The sequence below is a fragment of the Anthonomus grandis genome, chromosome 2 (genome assembly GCF_022605725.1).
Source record: "Anthonomus grandis grandis chromosome 2, icAntGran1.3, whole genome shotgun sequence".
NCBI classification, from domain to species: Eukaryota; Metazoa; Arthropoda; class Insecta; order Coleoptera; family Curculionidae; genus Anthonomus; species Anthonomus grandis.
Genome location: NC_065547.1, coordinates 48,860,825 through 48,878,967, shown reverse-complemented (window position 1 = coordinate 48,878,967; position 18,143 = coordinate 48,860,825). Strand labels below are relative to the sequence as shown.

The 18,143-nt window shown below is 33.3% G+C and overlaps 2 protein-coding genes across 2 annotated transcripts; both read left to right on the top strand.

The window, feature by feature from the left end:
- The first annotated feature begins 998 nt into the window (after positions 1-998).
- Positions 999-4,977, top strand: LOC126750586 (pre-mRNA-splicing factor Slu7). The gene is made up of 4 exons (XM_050460232.1): positions 999-1,431; positions 3,520-4,022; positions 4,081-4,510; positions 4,569-4,977. The coding sequence occupies exons 1-4, from the start codon at positions 1,114-1,116 to the stop codon at positions 4,923-4,925; spliced, it is 1,608 nt and encodes a 535-aa protein (XP_050316189.1). The 5' UTR covers positions 999-1,113; the 3' UTR covers positions 4,926-4,977.
- A 2,317-nt stretch (positions 4,978-7,294) lies between these two features.
- LOC126750315 (unconventional myosin IC) lies at positions 7,295-18,072 on the top strand. The gene is made up of 16 exons (XM_050459887.1): positions 7,295-7,456; positions 11,621-11,752; positions 11,979-12,094; positions 13,239-13,309; positions 13,527-13,735; positions 13,791-13,973; positions 14,028-14,231; positions 14,290-14,549; positions 15,055-15,379; positions 15,434-15,948; positions 16,049-16,279; positions 16,338-16,618; positions 16,675-16,793; positions 17,434-17,753; positions 17,810-17,909; positions 17,974-18,072. The coding sequence occupies exons 2-16, from the start codon at positions 11,627-11,629 to the stop codon at positions 17,986-17,988; spliced, it is 3,075 nt and encodes a 1,024-aa protein (XP_050315844.1). The 5' UTR covers positions 7,295-7,456; positions 11,621-11,626; the 3' UTR covers positions 17,989-18,072.
- The last annotated feature ends 71 nt before the right edge of the window (positions 18,073-18,143 follow it).

The window sequence follows — 18,143 nt, the reverse complement described above, 5'->3', positions numbered from 1 at the left end:
TATAACAGTTTGACTTTTGCGCAAAATTATTCCGCTACCTTCCACTTTTTTTTCAGATACCATGTGGAAGAAGCTTTAATCTGTCATTCTTATCAAATGTGGATTTTCATTCACGCTAATAGCGTTTTCTATTTGTAATGAAATTGCAGAACTCGGTGCGCACCTTCACGTCAAAATTGTGCACAAATGCGTCAAAAATTAAATAGATTTTTTTAATTTTCAGTGTAAATTGTGAAATTTTCACTTTTTTGGTTAAGTTTGAATTAATTTGGCAATTAATTTATTGGTATTTTCACTTTCCAATTTGTTTGCAAGCAATTATTGGTATTTCTTTTCAACAGAGGCGGCTTACGAATTGGATATCTCTCTTCGTACAAGCGAGTATTGCAAGCAGCGATTCAATTAATGAGCAAAATTATAGTACCAAAAACAGTTTTTTTGCCCTACAGCCCAAACGGCTTATTTGCGGATATATGTTTACTGGAAAAAAAATATTTGTTTTGATGTTTCTTACCACCCTTTGAAGTTTGTCGGTATATTTTTGAGACATCCTGCATATAACAGAACATAGGAAAGGCTACCTGTTTATTATTGAATTCGGTAATCACATCTTTAGAATTTTCCATTTTAGGTTGAAGGGTATTCAATTCCATATTCAATTAGTACCATTTCATATTCAGAGTCTGTTTCGCTACTGCTTAATATAGATAAAATAGCAGCTAGTTCGTTAAATTTTTGTTTGTTTTTGCCGCCATATTTTATATTTAATAGAAGCATTGGACCGACGCAGTAATTTCCCAGCGAAGGTGCGTGAAAACATGTACTCGATGCAATATTATTAATTATATGCACTATTTTTCAAATGGAATACGAAAACAGGGATTAGTGCGCAGCAGTACATCAAATGGAAAACGCTATAAGTCAAATTTGGCTTTAACCAGTTGTCATTGTCATCGTTGGTATTTATTTCACCACCAGTTAAACGTCAAACTAGTCAGCTGATAACAAGTAAAACTGTGTATGTGCACTTGATATAAAAAAAAACAACTATTTTCACCATTATTTATTTATTATTTGTGAATGCAACTAAACTAATTAAATAACCACGTCACAATGGCCAGTAGCGCCACAAGCGTGGCCGTCTCGCAAATATTAAAGACCAAACAAGATTTAGAAGATGAACCTCAAAAAAAGTCCAGAGAAGACTGGAAAAAGGCAAAAGAACTTGAAGAAGCCCGGAAAGCGGGTACCGCCCCCGCTGCTGTCGATGAAGAGGGTAAAGATATTAACCCTCATATTCCCCAGTATATATCCAATGCCCCTTGGTACTATGGAACTAGTGGTCCTACTCTTAAACATCAGAGGCCACAAGAGGATCGCCAGAAGAAGTTTTCTGAGATCAACGAGTGGTATCAGAGAGGGGTTGATACAGTAAGTACCAATAATTGATGTTTATTGATGTAGAAAAATTATTTTTTTTTTACATATAAAATTTAGAAATAAAAGAATTTAATTGTTGTTACTGTTTAACTCACTTACTTCTTTCATTTTGACAGGCTGCTATGAGTAGAAGTAATGACTTAATATTCTAGGACCATAGAACATTCAGTGGGAGCTATTAAATGATGTATTTCATTTCATTTAATTTATTTGCAAACAACATACAACAATGTATTTTTACAGGTGAAGGTATATGTACTAAAACTAAAATAAAAAAATCTAAATTATAAAATTATAAAATTGTAATTACAAACAAATATGTGTACAGACATTACAAAACAAAATTAAAACTTGATTGAAAGTACTCCTCAAGTGAATAGAAGGCATTAATTAAAAGGTAGTCTTTTACTTGCCCTTTGAAATGTAATATGTCAAGAGCCATAATACCTGTTGAAATACAATTATACAATTTTGTGGCTAAATACCTGGTTCTGTTTCTGGAACTTTCAAGTTGGTTAAAATCTCTCAAGAGATCTCTACAGATTCTAGTTGGATAGTTGCAGAAGTATTCATGAGTTTTATAGAGATTTAAGTTTTGATGGACATGCAGCAAGCACTGTAGAATGTGAACAGAAGGTAGTGTTAAGATTTTAAGACTCTTAAATGATTGCCTGTAATCTTCATAATATCCCAGTCCAGTCAGGATACGAATAGACTTTCTCTGCTGCCCAAATACTTTGTCTATACGGCAACAATGGCCCCATGACAAAATCGCAAGAGTTAGATGAGAGTGAAAAGTACAATGCCTAAGAAGGGTATGCAGAGATGTAATGTTTGCCAAAATTTTAAATAAAAATAGAGACTGGACAGTTTTTTTAAAAGCTTAACCAAATGCTATTTCCATGTTAATTCCGGGTCAAGGTAGACACCAAAAAATTTACTCTTCTTTTGCACAATTTGAGAGGACAAGATGCTCAACTGTATTATGTCTGAAGGTAAAGTTAAGTTTTCGAGTTTTTGAAGTGTTAAGGGAAAGACTATTTGCCAAAAACCACTGAAGAAGGTTGTTTTCAGAAGTCTCAAAGTCCATGTCATCAATATGTGAAGGATGATAACTTTGGTAGTAAGTTTTGTCGTCAGCAAACGAAACAGTGTTTACTGATAACACTCGTAAAAAGGCCAAGTCATTGATAAAAATAAGAAGTAGTACGGGCCCAAGAAAGAGCCTTGTGGCATTGCGTACTACAATGCAATCAACCAAACTGTATCAGGATGAAAATTATAGGCATGGAGCTTTTCAAGAAGAATACTGGGTGTTACACAATCAAATGCCTTAATGAGATCAAGTAAAGAGGCTAGGGCATTGAGAAAGTTCTCAAATCCTTCCAAAACACTACTAGTAAGATTTTCCACATCAAGAGTTATTATTCTGTTTTCATGGAATGCAAACTGATAAATTGCAAACAAACTATCAGACTTTAAAAACGCATTAATTTGTGTTTTTAAGATGTGTTCATACACTTTAGAAAGGATAGGGAAAAGGAAGATTGAATGGTAATTATAATGATTAGCTGAGCCCTTAACCTTAAAGAGAGGAATTACTTTTGTAGCTTTAAACACTGTAGAGGTGCCAGAACTAATTGAGTGACTTTGTGAAAGGAATGCTACTTTGTGGAAGAATGCCTTTTTATTAATTTTGTATTAATTCCATCAGTATCCTTACTGTGGCTGTTTTTTAAACGTTTAATGGCTTTCATTATTTCTTCAAACCTTGCTATTTTAAACCTAATAGGAGGTATAGCAGTATAGCGAATAAAATTCAGATATTCATAAAATGTGTGGTTAGTTTTACTGATCTTACTTATTTCATTTTCAGCAATATTGCATGACCTCCCTTTCTATTCTCCTTCAAAAGATTAAGGGGAGGGGGGTACAAAAACAACTGTATAATCTGGTTACACATATAATAATTATACAACATAATGAAATCTAATTAACTAGTTATTCTTTTGATTTTTTTAACATCATTCCATAATTTTCTAAATTTATCTAATATGTCTAAACCCTCTCTCTTTCCAGACGAAAATCGTAACAAAATTTAGAAAAGGTGCTTGCGAAAACTGCGGAGCAATGACTCATAAAAAGAAGGACTGCATGGACAGACCCAGGAAAGTTGGAGCAAAATTCTCCAAATCCAACATTTTACCTGACGAGTTCATCCAGAAAAATTTAGCTTTGAGTTTTGATGGGAAAAGAGACAGGTGGAGTGGCTATAATCCCCTGGAACACAAAACAGTCATAGAAGAATTCCAGAAGGTTGAAGAAGCCAAAAGACAACTGAAAGCTGATAAATTGGATGCTGAAGACTCTGATGATGGTGAAGAAAAAGATGAAGATAAATATGTGGATGAAGTTGACATGCCTGGTACTAAAGTCGACAGCAAACAAAGGATCACCGTAAGAAACTTGAGAATCCGTGAAGACACTGCGAAATATTTGAGAAACTTGGATCCCAATTCAGCCTATTATGATCCAAAAACACGTTCTATGAGGGAGAATCCCAATCCTGGACAAGGAGACCAGTATGTATTAAAATCTTAAAAATGTTTTTTTTTTTAAATTTTAAAAGCAATAATTTAGGTTTCAAGGTGAGAACTTTGTACGTTTCACTGGAGACACGGTAGGGCATGCCAAAGCCCAATTATTCGCATGGGAAGCATATGAAAAAGGTGTTGACATCCATTTATTAGCGGAACCGACGAGGCTAGAAGCACTTAAGAAGGAATTCGAGCAGAAAAAAGAGCAATTCAAAACAAAAGCTCAATCAAGTGTCTTGGAAAAGTATGGTGGAGAAGAACATCTGCAGGCCCCACCAAAATCGTTACTTTTAGCCCAAACTGAGGAATATATAGAGTATTCTAGGTCAGGAAAAGTCCTGAAAGGCCAAGAGAAACAGGAAGTGATGTCTAAATATGAAGAAGACGTTTATATCAATAATCATACATCTGTATGGGGATCTTATTGGGAAGGCGGACAATGGGGTTATAAGTGTTGCAGATCATTTTTAAAGGTAAGAACCTTTGATTGTATTTTATAGACTATTTTCTCTGTAATGAATTTCTTTTCAGCATTCCTATTGTATTCCTCAAGGCACTCAGCAAACTGAAACTACTTTAACCAATACACCATTGGTAACACCAGATGAGGAACCTGTTAGAAGTACTGAGGACAACTCCTCAAATGAAGAAAGTACCAAAAAGAAGAAAAAGAAGAGGAGCAAAGAGTATAGTGACGAGTTCAAGCTAGAAAAAGCCCTGGAAGAGGAAGAGAAGAGTCAGAAGAGAGCGGATTATTTGTTGTCGTTGGACGAAAGGAAAAGGCCATATAATAGCATGTTTGAAGTGAAGAAACCTACTGAAGAAGAAATGGAGGCTTATTATTTAAAAAGGAGAAGGGATGAGGATCCCATGAATAATATAAAATAGAGTGTTAATATTTTAAGTGTATGTAAATAAAAATAAAAGGTCAATAAACAAATCGAGTTTTTTTTTTAATTTAAATAACGATAAAATTATACAATTGCATAAAGAAATCTTTAGTGATATGATAATTTTATGAGTATATAAGGTTAGGCAAAGTGCATCTTTAGTGGCACAATAAATTCCATGAGAATATACCGAATGTTTACGAGGAACTTCACAAACATTGTTAATATTTCATTTTTAAGTTTTCTCACGTAGGAACGTAAGTTATAATAAGGAACTTCTTTTAATGAAATTCTTATATTTCTCTCAGGGTTAAAGTATTCAGAGTTATATTAAACTAAATAATTTCTATTTCAGAGTTAAGTTTTGATTTAATTCCAGGCAGTTTAAATGATAACTTTAAATTTCTTTCTTCAGAAGCTTAAGTGCTATTTTAAATTTTTAAATATTTCAGGCATTTGAAGTCATTTTTAATTTCTGCCTGATATTTAAAGTCACCTTTTTAATGCAATTAAAATACTGGCAAAGTTCTTCCATTTAAAATATTCAAAGTTATGTTAAACTGAGTCATGTATGTTCCAGACTTAATTTTCGATTTAATTTTAAGCTGTTAGTGATAATTTTAAGTGTCTTCCTTCAGAAATGTAAGGTGCAGTTTTAGGGTTCTTCTTAGGGCTTGAATTCATTATCCGAAGTTACTTTCAGTGCATTTGAAAGTTTAAAACATATATAAAATTCAGTTACTTATATTCCAGAATCCATTTTCCATTTAATTCCGTGTTTGGTGAAGTGATAAGTTTAAGTTTTTTCCTTCAGATGTTTAAAGCACAGTTTTCAATTTTTTGGGGTTTGAAGTCATTCCTTGAATAATTTTTCTTAAATATTTCAAGCATTTGAAGCCATTTTTAAGTTTTGTCTGGTATTTGAAGTCACTTCTTTGTGAAAGAAAGTGGAATTCTGGCTTACTTCTCTTATTTGTAACACCTCAATGCAAATAAAAAGTTTATCTGTACCATAATGTGTATCGGAAATTTAAAGATGATTCTAAGGATTTTTTGTTGCAAATAGTTTTAATAACCACTTTTGTTCCACCGTCGAATATGTGATAAATAAACTTGAAAATTCTCAACGGACATTTACAGACTACCTCAAGTCTAACTCAATGAAAAACACATAATCTTTTAAATGTCATTCTGTTAGGTTTAGTGACGTTGATATAGCGATCGCAGAGATAAAAATAGCGGCAAAGATCCAGATGGTATTAACACAAGGAACATTAAAACAATAAGAAATATAATAGTTCAACCTCTTACTGTATTAATAAACTAATCCATAGCTTGCAATACATTTCCTAAAATGTTCAAAACTGCGTGGTAACACTCTGTTCAAGAATAAAGGCTCAATTGATGACTGCAACAATTATCGTCCCATGAAATATGTGTACAAATTTTCAAAATGACATCTGGTCAATTTTTTGAGTTATGAAATTTGTGTCAAATAAATAAAAAAAAATCAATATTTTCGAAAAATATTTTTTTTTTAATTTTCGTACAAATTTGAAAAAATTCTGAAATAAATTATTTTCGAGTAACTCAATTAATTCAAAAGGGCCTACAAATCGTTTGTCTTTTTTATTTCTGTTAGCGTAATTTTTATAAACAATTTGTCTTATTTTAAATTGAAATTGATTCGTACCTAACACCTTTCATTTGTCTATGATTTTTTGTTTTTGATTTTCTAATTTAAATTTTTCGTTGCCATAGAGATGTTTTTTTTTTTGGTGATTATATACATAATCAATATAAAAACTGGTTCTTATCAGTTCACAAGAATCTCTCTTGAGCTTGTATGACCAAATGTAAGGTCTCTTGGTTGGATTCTCATTGAGCGATACTTATAGGTAATGTTCTCACTCTAGTGTTCTTCCATTTACTCCTTTTATGTATCAAACCAATTTATTAATTATAGCCAATTTATTAACTTTGATGGTACCCAAACGATGTGTAGTATCAGGACTTTTTTTTCTTATAATTATAATTTTAATAAGTGCGTTCGATTTTTGCTGATCATCAGAAGAACAAAGAAACCAATAAAAGATTCCCCTTCATCTTCCGTATTTACGCTCCCAAATATATACGACGATAAAATGCCAGTACTTTCACAGCTGTTATAAAACGTACTATTACATTAATATTCATTTCGTAAGCGACACATGTAAATATCAATGCGGCAATAAATGAAACGGTTTTATTTTTAATTATTTTGATGAGAAAGAAATCAAAAATAGAAAAAAAGTGTGTTTTTATTAATCATAAGTGAGGAATGAATGAGTGAGTTAAACGAGGATGATCTAATATCCAGGGGCACTTAGAACAATACTGACGTGCTGTTGATAAAACCAGCGAGATAAAAACGATAATAAAGAGCTTATCGCGAGAGTTCGTGGACTATTATTTAGTTTAGGCGGGCACCTTTTCGTTTCAGGGTCTGAACTGTGCAGTTTTTTTGCATCGTGATCATTACCCGGCTTGGTGAGTGTTTTCTTTTCTTTTTTTTTTTGTTATGGGTAAGTAGTAATTTTTTAAACTAATAAATCGCAAAAATATTTTTAAAAATTCCAAAGACACTTACGTTTTCTTATTTAGTATTATATAGATATAGATTTAGTTTTTATATATTCATGATGTGCTTTATATATAATAAGATGTAATTAAAAAAAGGGGATTTCTAGAACACTTTATCGCTCCTCCATTTATATAGTAATCGAGATAATAATTTTACTTGAATCATGAAGAGGACAATACGATATATATTTCTTGCTACTAATTCCACATAAATTAAATATAATTGATTTCGATAAAATTTATAGATAAATTGAGGCGCTTTAAGTAGGTTTTCGTACACCTAAAAATTATCACCCTAAAAATTGTTCGTGAGCTAATACTAACCTACTAAACATATTTCCTAATGTTATTGGAACTTCCAAGAAGGTGGCACATTAGTTCACCTTTTCATATCATATACAGACATGATTCATCGTGAACCTTCGAAGCTTGAACAACGACAACCTTTTAAAGAAATTCTGTGGGTCTGAGAGAGATATTATAAAATTTGTGACGAATATAATGCGAGCCATAACTATAATAGAATATATAATAACTATTATAGAAGACGATTTTTTTATTTAATTTCTCATATACAATGGGACAAAAATTTTTATTAATTTAAGATAGGCTGAAGTAGTGGGCTAAAGGACAATAAATCAAACCTCAGAGTTTCGACGTCGATTTCTCATCATCTTCAAGGAAAATTATTTTTTGTGTTAGAGATTATTCCCAAGCAATATATCATATATTATTTTCGTCAAATACATATTTATTGAACGATTTTTTTAGAAAAATTGTTGGTTTTGGCATATTTATCAACCGTAATAAACCGTACATTTCCTGAACTGTAGAATATACATATAAAAGGGAGACAATTTCGGTATATACAAAAATTGGCACGAGAATTACATATCTAGTTTTTAAACGAGTGATTTTTCAGAAGAATTTCATCAAATATTTTAGGTGTAGTATTCGACTTTAAAATGTAGATACGTAAATCCCTTGTTAGTTTTTTTAAAAGCCGAAATTTTCTTCCTTAAGGTATGTCCAGACCAAGAAACATCGCCAGAAACATACAACTTTGCAACATTGCAACATTGAGTTTCCATTGACGGCTTGTATCCGGCAACATGTTGCACTAGATGTATCGCGTCCAAATGTAAATTTGAAGATTATAGCAACAATAAAATATTTAGTAAATAATATAGACTGCTTGTAAGCCGCTGGAATTACTGCAGCTTTTATTATAATTAGTGCTCATCAAAAACAAAGAAAAAAAAAGCGTTGGTGGAATTAATTCTTAATGACGGAAGTGGTTTTAAAAACTTTGTGAGAATGACTAAAACAGATTTTGAAGAATTATTGTTATTGGAAGCTCCAAAAATCTATAAAAAGAACACGAATTACCGTGCCTCAATTTCACCTGCAGTTCGATTAGCAGTCACTCTTCGATATTTGGCTACTGGGGATTCTTACACAAGTCTGATGTACTTATTTAAAATATCAAAGCAGTCCATATCTTTAATTGTTCCTGAAGTTTGTGAAGTGATTATTGCAGTTTTACAAGAATATTGTCAGGTAAGTAAAGAAACACTAATTTTTAATATTTTCTAATGACTTATTACAAACTTATTGATAAACATCACTTGGTTTTAATACTAAGAATTCACCAATGGTTGAATATTCAGCGGTTGATGCTTGCTCAGTCATTTCTTTTTCCAGGGGGGAGTTTATTTGCTTTAAGGCTTGCTGAGAGTATTGAGTTGTTAACCCGGTGGTATGAGCAGGTTGGCACTGATAGGATTGAAACTGATGAGTATAGGATTGACTGTCAGTAAGTGTCTTTGTAGGAGACAACATTGGAGATGATGAATGTGATGAATATACAAATAAGTGCTCGGGGGTTTGATTGTATGCAGTAGGTTTTTTTTGAATATCGTCATATTCACCCATCTTCAATTTGAATAAAATGTTATCTTTTATAATTTAATTAAAAATAAAATTTAAATGTTTTGTTTTAATGGCTATAGCAGATGCAGACTATAAAATCAGGTATGCCGATGTAGGCTGCCAAGGTAGAATTTCAGATGGTGGTGTGTTCAATAGTACGGATTTTCACGACAACTTTGTTAATAACGAATTAAAAATACCCAATTATAAAACATTGCAGAGCTTACAGAAACCCCTTCCATTTATATTAGTAGGTGACGATGCATTTGCATTAAGCACGAATTTAATGAAACCTTTCCCTGGCTCTTATGAATCAAATGAAAGAGATTTCAACTATCGATTATCTCGAGCAAGACGAATAATTGAAAATGTATTTGGTTTACTGGTTGCTGTTTTTAGGATATTTAGAAGACCTATAGCTTTAGAGCCTAAAAAAGTCGCTTCTATTGTTCTTGCTTGCATTCATATACATAACTATCTTAGGAGGAATTTAGACTCGATCCGCTCATATAATCCACCGGGTACATTTGATTATGAGGATACTGAAACCGGCACGGTTATTAGAGGTAATTGGCGCAGTGAAATAGATGGAATAGCTATGCTCAATTTACAAAACATTCCTAGAAGGAGCTCTGAAAATGCTAAAGAGATCAGAAATGAATTTGCAAGATATTTTAATTCACCTCAAGGAATGGTACCATGGCAACATAATTTTGCATAATTATTATCTTAAATCATTAGGTAAAAATATAGTATGAAAAAATAAAAATTGATGTTTTAGTTATACATGTCATCCCATCGTAAAAATGTTATACTAGTTGTCAGATTTAACGGAACACCTTACTTTTTTTGAGCAAACTTAATATTCAACAATTTTCCCAACCCATGTAAATACATAATTATATTTGTACAATGAAAAAACAATGTAGGTACTTATTAATATTGAAAAAATAGTATAGTGAAAAATGTAAGATTAAACAACGACACTTACCTCTAGAGTACTACGGCTTCCTATGGAAACGCTATTTTCAATAAGAAAACTTAAGGGATTATAACCAAACCATTCAGTCTCTGGGGAATTGGCTCCGGCCCCACTTTTTTCAGCGACAAGTTTCTTTTTATGCTCATGGTGAAACTGAGTTTTTAAAGATTTTATTTTTATTGAAATCTCCTCACTCTCAACATTAAAATGCTTAGATATTTTATTTATCTCATCAAACTTTATATTTCTATCTCTATACTCTTTTTTTTGCAAATCCCACAATGCAGGGGCTGCGTGAAACAGCTCTATAAATTCTAAAGCTTTATTTTTGGTCCACATTTTACCTATAAATAAACATTAATTTATAAAATAGATATATACAAAATAAACAAAAATCACCGAAAAAAAATCAACACAATTATATCAGTTTTGCCACATACGGTCCAAACTGGCCGATGTTACCCATTTTAGGCGGAAAACACGCAACAACCAACATTCTTTGATGTTTATGCCGTCGTCGCTTTGTCCGATGTTGCAAAGTTGCCGCCACAATAACAACATCGGTCGACAACATCGAGAATCGCTTTGTTGCCGACGATTATCGTCCGGTTGGACTAAGCTTTATAAATAAATATGAAATAATGGTGGGTGAGGTTTTTTCGCCTTTTTCTTGCTTTTGTCCGCTCTTATTATTCCTTTATCATATCTGTATATCTTTATAAACGCCTATTTATACTTGAAAATCGCAGTTAAAAAATAATATTAACAAAGCAATATTTTTAACGCACAATTCCAACTAAAATCATATATAAATTTATTGTCTCCTTATCCAGTTTCGATATAACTACCCGATAAAGATAAATAATGGCATTTTAAGACTTATATTTAAAAATTACCCTAAAACGGATTATGATTAATTTTTATAGCCATAGCACTTTCTCTTTTTTTTTTGAAATACACACCTTAATAGGCATTACGTTAAAAAATAATCACATATACAAGTTAATAACGTAATTGGCTCGTCGCGACCATTAGGAAAATGATAACTTAAGTCTCGAGTTACGGACAGCCAGCGGTAAAAGATAATTCTGAAAAGCCGTTGGGTTAAATCTGACACTAATTTTTATCGATTTTCTTATTTTAAAATCCCCCCATAGAGTGAAATGGAGTCAAACTTAGAGCATCGCGATAGAGTCGGGGTGCCCGATGCGGTACTTTTGGACGATTACACCAGCGAAACCGCCTTCGTAAATAATCTGGAGAAACGATTTAAGGAAGACGTAATTTACGTAAGTGTTTATTTTTAAATGCAATATTTAATTTTGGAGGGTCGTAAAGTGGCATTTTGTAATTACATTATTTACGTTGAGTTAAATTTTATTGTCAATATTATAGACGTAAGTAAAATAATATAATTCTTATCAGTTATTATCAGTTAAGTAGGTGTATGTAATTATTTCATCAATCTTATTTTTATTAGGGAAATAAATGATGATAATAATGTAAATTTTGTAGACATACATCGGATCGGTGCTGATCAGCGTAAATCCATATAAGGAACTCGGGATTTACGGCTCGAAGGAGGTGAAGGCTTACGAGAAGAAAAACTTTTTTGAGGTGCCGCCCCATGTGTAAGACATTTTTGTTTCTTATAGTTATTTTAACAGATCGGTTAAATGGCGCCTAAGTTTGAAAAAAATACGAATAGTTTCTTGAAATTGAATCAAAGAAAAATGAAATGCGACCCACTTTTAAAGACTTATTATTTAAAAAGTTACATTTTTGGATGAACGTCCTTCTTTGTTTTACACATTGTTTTTAAAGCAAACTGGTCTTTCTCTAACATATTATTTTATGAGTACTAAAGTAATTAAACCGTAATTTAACTGTGATAGCAGTCCGGAAAGTGTAGCACTTAATGATTGTGTAAGTCAGTTTCTCCACATATTCAGTCCAGTTTGTCTATAGCCGGCCCCAGACGATGTGTATAAGTGGCGAACGTTCGGCATTCGCGGTATTTCGCGGAGCGTGTGGGAGGGCAAGTGCGTGTATCATTCGGCATTCGGCCGCTATCCGAACTGCTGTCGGTTTTAGGGCACGCATCAAAGGAGGTCGCGCTCATTCGCGTTAGCTCCCAGACGGTGTGCTTAGCTACGCACACTTATTTGCCTATTTTGTCTTCATTCAGAGGCCCTGTGGCGAACGTTTGCCAACAAAGTTGCGATGTGGAATATATCCCGAATGCCGCAGCGTGTGGGAGGGTAGCCGAAGCCGCAGTACGAAGGCACATTCGCCGAATACACACATCGTCTGGGGCCGGCTTATGTCACTTATCTTTACACGACCGGCACTAGCTCGCGATCGAGTTCTACGTTAAAATTACCCCAATCTTTTCGGATTTCAATTATTATTTAATTTTATACAAGTTGTTATTTCCCGGTCAACACCCGTAATTTGAAAACACATATATCTATGGTCCGAGCAACTCTCCTCCATGGATACATGCCAGTTTTTAATAGAATTATTTATGTAATTTAATTAGTACATATAGTTAAGTCTATAATCTCACTTCTTTGTTTTGTTATATGTATAAAAGTGGGTTTATGACATTTCTGCCATCTGTTGGAACGATACAAATATTTCCAAACCTCACAATAGTCCAAGATCAAGTTTTATATTCGTAATAATTCTTAGTAGTCCGTGCTCATGTGTTCTAGTTATGAAATATTTTCCGCCTCAATAAAAAGTTTTTTTTTTATAAAAGTCAAATTTTAGGTTTGCAGTGACCGATACCGCATATAGATCTTTAAAGGAAGAAAACAGAGAGCAATGTATCTTAATTTCAGGTAGGTGAAATGAACTATATAATTTAAAATTAAATGTTGAGTAATTTTATAAAGAATCAGTTCAATCCTATTGATATTATTAAAATGCCCTAAACCATCAGGAAATTCCTCCTAAAAAATCAAAAAAACTAAGTTTTCTACCGAATTATGATGATTCAAAATATACGGTATTTTGTAAAGGTATTGAATAATCTTAATATTTCTTATTATCCTACAGGAGAATCGGGATCGGGAAAAACCGAAGCGTCAAAAAAAGTCCTCCACTACATCTCAGAAATCACAGAGCAAAAGGGAGATATCGAAACTGTGAAAAACAAACTGCTGCAATCCAACCCGCTATTGGAAGCTTTCGGAAACGCGCGGACTAAGAGAAATGACAATTCCAGTCGTTTTGGAAAGTTCATGGATATTCAGTTTAATTTCGAGGTAAGTTATTCCGTATATAAACAATGACCTTTATTATATTTAATAATACCTTTAGGGTAACCCTGTAGGGGGCAATATCCTAAACTACCTCCTGGAAAAGTCCAGAGTTATCAGTCAAGGACCTGGAGAAAGGAATTTTCATATTTTTTATCAATTACTAAATGGTGCTAACGAGAACACTTTATCCAAGTTATCATTAAGCAGGAACTTGAGGCAATACAACTATTTGTCTAATGGAGTAAGTCAATATTGAAGTACTTGTAACAAAACGTTTTAAACATGTATTTTGAAGAACTTCGAAGAAGACATCAACATAGACAAAACCAACTACGAAGAAGTGGAGAGAGCCTTATCGACATTAGATTTCAGCCAAAATGACCGACAAGATATATTTAACATCATAGGGGCCATTCTACATTTAGGAAACGTAAAATTTTCTCTTGCTGATGGTAAAGCTGTTATAGCTAATCCTGAAGTGGTTGAAACAGTTGCAAATGTAAGTAGGATGACGAGAGAGGACAAATAAAATATCATCTTGAATTTTCTTTTGGCAGTTAATCAATTGCAAGAGAGACAAACTAAGCCTCTCACTCGTTCAACGTACCATAGAAACTATAAGGGATGTAGTGACGACACCGCTAGATCTAGATCTGGCCACTTATGCGCGTGACGCCTTATCAAAAGCTGTATATGACCGGCTGTTCACTTGGTTGGTGAAACGAATAAACAGTTCTCTACAGCCCAGTGATCGTAGACGTAATGTTGTTATGGGTATTTTAGATATTTATGGGTTCGAGATTTTGGAGAAGAACAGGTAAAAAATACCACTTAATCCACTTGTTCTATTGTTGACAGTACATATTTTCCTGAGATCATAAAATAAAAAAAATATGTATATATTATATAAGTGGATTAAATTTAATACGGTATATAGGATTTTTAAAGTTTAGTCGACACTATTACCAGCTTCGTTATTATTAAACCTCAATTTCATCTGTTTAACGTTGATCTATTGGAACTTTCTTAGATACGGCTTGTCAATAATTTCCTAAAATAAGTGGAAAAAATAAACTAATAAAGTGAGAAAAAGAAAATCGAGAAAAATAAAAAATACGCTAATAAAACAGAACATAATACTCGTAAAGCAACGCTTTTGCTGCCCTAAATCACAACTTATAGGATCAATCTTAAACAACTATCGCCTTCCATTTCATCTACCGTTTTACACAAAAAACACGGTTTAATCAAAAAAAAAGTTAAATAAACCAACCACATTATTTAATATTATTCAAAAAACAAACTTTCATTTTCAATTTTAGTTTTGAGCAGCTCTGCATCAACTTCTGCAACGAGAAACTTCAACAACTCTTCATCGAGCTAACATTGAGATCTGAACAGGAAGAATACGAAAAGGAGGGCATCCAATGGGAGCACGTCACTTATTTCGACAATAAAATCATTTGCGATTTAATCGAGGAAAAACATAAGGGGATGATAGCGTTTATGGATGAAGAATGTCTACGGCCAGGAGATCCTACTGACCGCACTTTACTTAATAAATTAAATAAACAGTTTGAGCACCACGATCACTATATAAGCCATATGAAAGCTGATATTAAATTGCAAAAAATTATGGATAGAAGCGTATGTTATTAATTATTTCTCGGATTTTATTGTTACCGAATGTTTTTTTTTTAGGAATTCCGACTAATTCATTATGCGGGGGCAGTCACTTACAACATCAACACCTTTATAGAAAAAAACAACGATCTCTTGTTCAGAGATTTAAGGGAAGCCATGTCTTCTTCTTCAAACAGCATCTTATCGACGGTGTTTACAGAATCTGAACTTCAAAGCAAAAAGAGGCCAGACACCGCCATCACTCAGTTCAAGAACTCCTTGAATAATTTAATAAACATTCTAAAGGATAAGGAACCTTCTTACATCAGATGTATCAAACCCAACGAATTGAAGAGATCCGGCCTATTTGACCAACAAATAGTACGCCACCAAGTCCAATATTTAGGGCTAATGGAGAACCTAAGGGTGCGTAGGGCAGGTTTCGCTTACAGACGCACATACGAACTTTTCCTGAAGAGGTACAAGTCCCTTTGCACCGAAACGTGGCCCAACTATCGAGGCACCGCGAAAGATGGAGTGCAACATTTGGTTTGTGCTCTTGGTTATGAGGGTGTGGAGTACCAAATGGGAAAGTAAGTACCACAAAAACCTAAAATTGAAATCTTTGAATAATTTCATTCAACGGAAATTAGAGCTTTTTTTGCTTGAACCAACCATAGAATTGCTTTTTAGGACCAAAATCTTCATTCGTCACCCACAGACGCTCTTCCGCACAGAAGACGCGTTCCAAGCAAAGAAACACGACTTGGCGAGCATCATTCAGGCCCATTGGAAGGGTTTGATGCAAAGAAGGAGATACCTGAAGCTGCGCGAAAATGTCATAGTAGTTCAAAAGTATATCAGACGATATTTGGCCAGAATCAACGCCATGAGAAGGAAACAGGCTGCCATGACCATAAGATCGTTAGTTCGAGTCTAATTTATTTCAGTTCAGTAGCATTAAAGCAGGATTCTTCTGCAGGTTTATACGCGGTTATATTACCAGACATGACCCACCAAACGAGGACAACAGGAAATTCATTCTGGCAACGAAGAGAAACTGGCTTGAGCGCCTGGCCAAGAACCTTCCACAAAATATCCTGGATAGAAAATGGCCGCCGCATCCAAAGGTTTGTGAAGAAGCTTCCAAATTGCTTGAGGTGATGTACGCTGCTAATATGTCTAGACGCTACCGGTTAGCATTAACTCCAGATAGAAAACGTCAGTTTGAGCTGAAAGTGTTGGCAGAGTCATTGTTTAAAGGTTATTTGCCACTGAGGCGGTTTTGGAGCGATGTGTGTAGTTAAAATAATTTGTAGGAAATAAGAAAAGCTATCCACAAAGTGTTGCGGAGCCTTTTGTTTATAGTAGAATTCCGGAGCCTGCATTACAGGCCAAGAAATCGTATGCTGCCACCCTGAATGGAGATAGAGAAGTGGTAAGTAATTAATTTATTATGATGAATTTATAGAACTGTTTAGCAAACTAAATTGGGATTTTTTTATAATAAAAACGACAGCGACGACCTTTTAAATATTTATTTGTGACAAATGGGTTAATAAAATACTCAAATACTAAGCAGAAATTATACCAGGAATAAAAATAAATAAATACAAAGGATACCCAAAAAAATAGAAATACTAATTTGTAAAATCAAAATAAAGCATTGCAAGTCTCAAATTGAAGATTCAATTAATGTCCCAAAAAGTTATGTATTTATTATTTTCCATTACCATTAATTACAAAGAAAGTTGATATTGCAAATAAATTTAACATCTACTTTTAAAAATTAGGTCTGGATCTATAGCCAGCTTAAGCCGCCTAAAGCTCCTGGCAAAGGTGGTATATTAAGATACCACAAACAACTTATTACTTTTTATATTAAAAGCCATTAATACACATTTTTAATTAAATAATTTTAACAGAAAATTATCCCCCAAGTTCTTAATATAGGAATAATTAAGCTACTGTATAAAAAAAGGAGACAAAACACTTATGTCCAATAATAGAGGAAAGGAACATTTAAATGTTCTCATAAAGTTAAAAATGGCTGATTAATAAGATTCAGTATTTTTCAGTATGCAACTTCGGTGATGAAATACGACCGTCACGGGTACAAACCGAGAGAACGTACCATCCTGGTGACCCAGAACAACTTACACGTCTTAGAATGTAAAGGATCTTCGGCGAAACTGAAACACGTGTTACCAATTAAGAGATTGAGCTTCATCGTAACCCACGAGAGCGATCGGTTGGTTTTAATTAAGATCCCGGAGGACCTCATCAAAAAGGACAAGGGGGATTTGATTCTTGAGGTGCCCAATTTGATAGAGGCTATTACGATGATCGTAGACGCTACCAAAGAGAGGAATTTGTTGGAGATTGTAAACACTACAACGTAAGCAGGATTTTTTTTAAAATTAAAAAGTCCTCTTTTTATAAAAGGGTTTTTAGGATTGTGCATCACATGAACGGTAACAAGAATGGAACGATTGAAATTCAAGTTGGTAAACCAGAGAGGATTCACAAGGACAAGAGTGGCCATTTACTTATCGTAAGTTTAATTAATTAATTTGATTAAATCTATTTGTTTTTTAATTGTTTTATTGTTTTTCTAGGTTGCATCTCCATAGTGAGAATATAAGTTATATTATATAGTATTTATGTCCAGGTATTAAAGTTATTATAGTGTTATCAATAAATGTATTACTATTTTAGGTGTTTTGTTTATAATTTATAATAATAATAGTAATAAAAAAACTTTAACTATAAATCGCAGGTACTACAC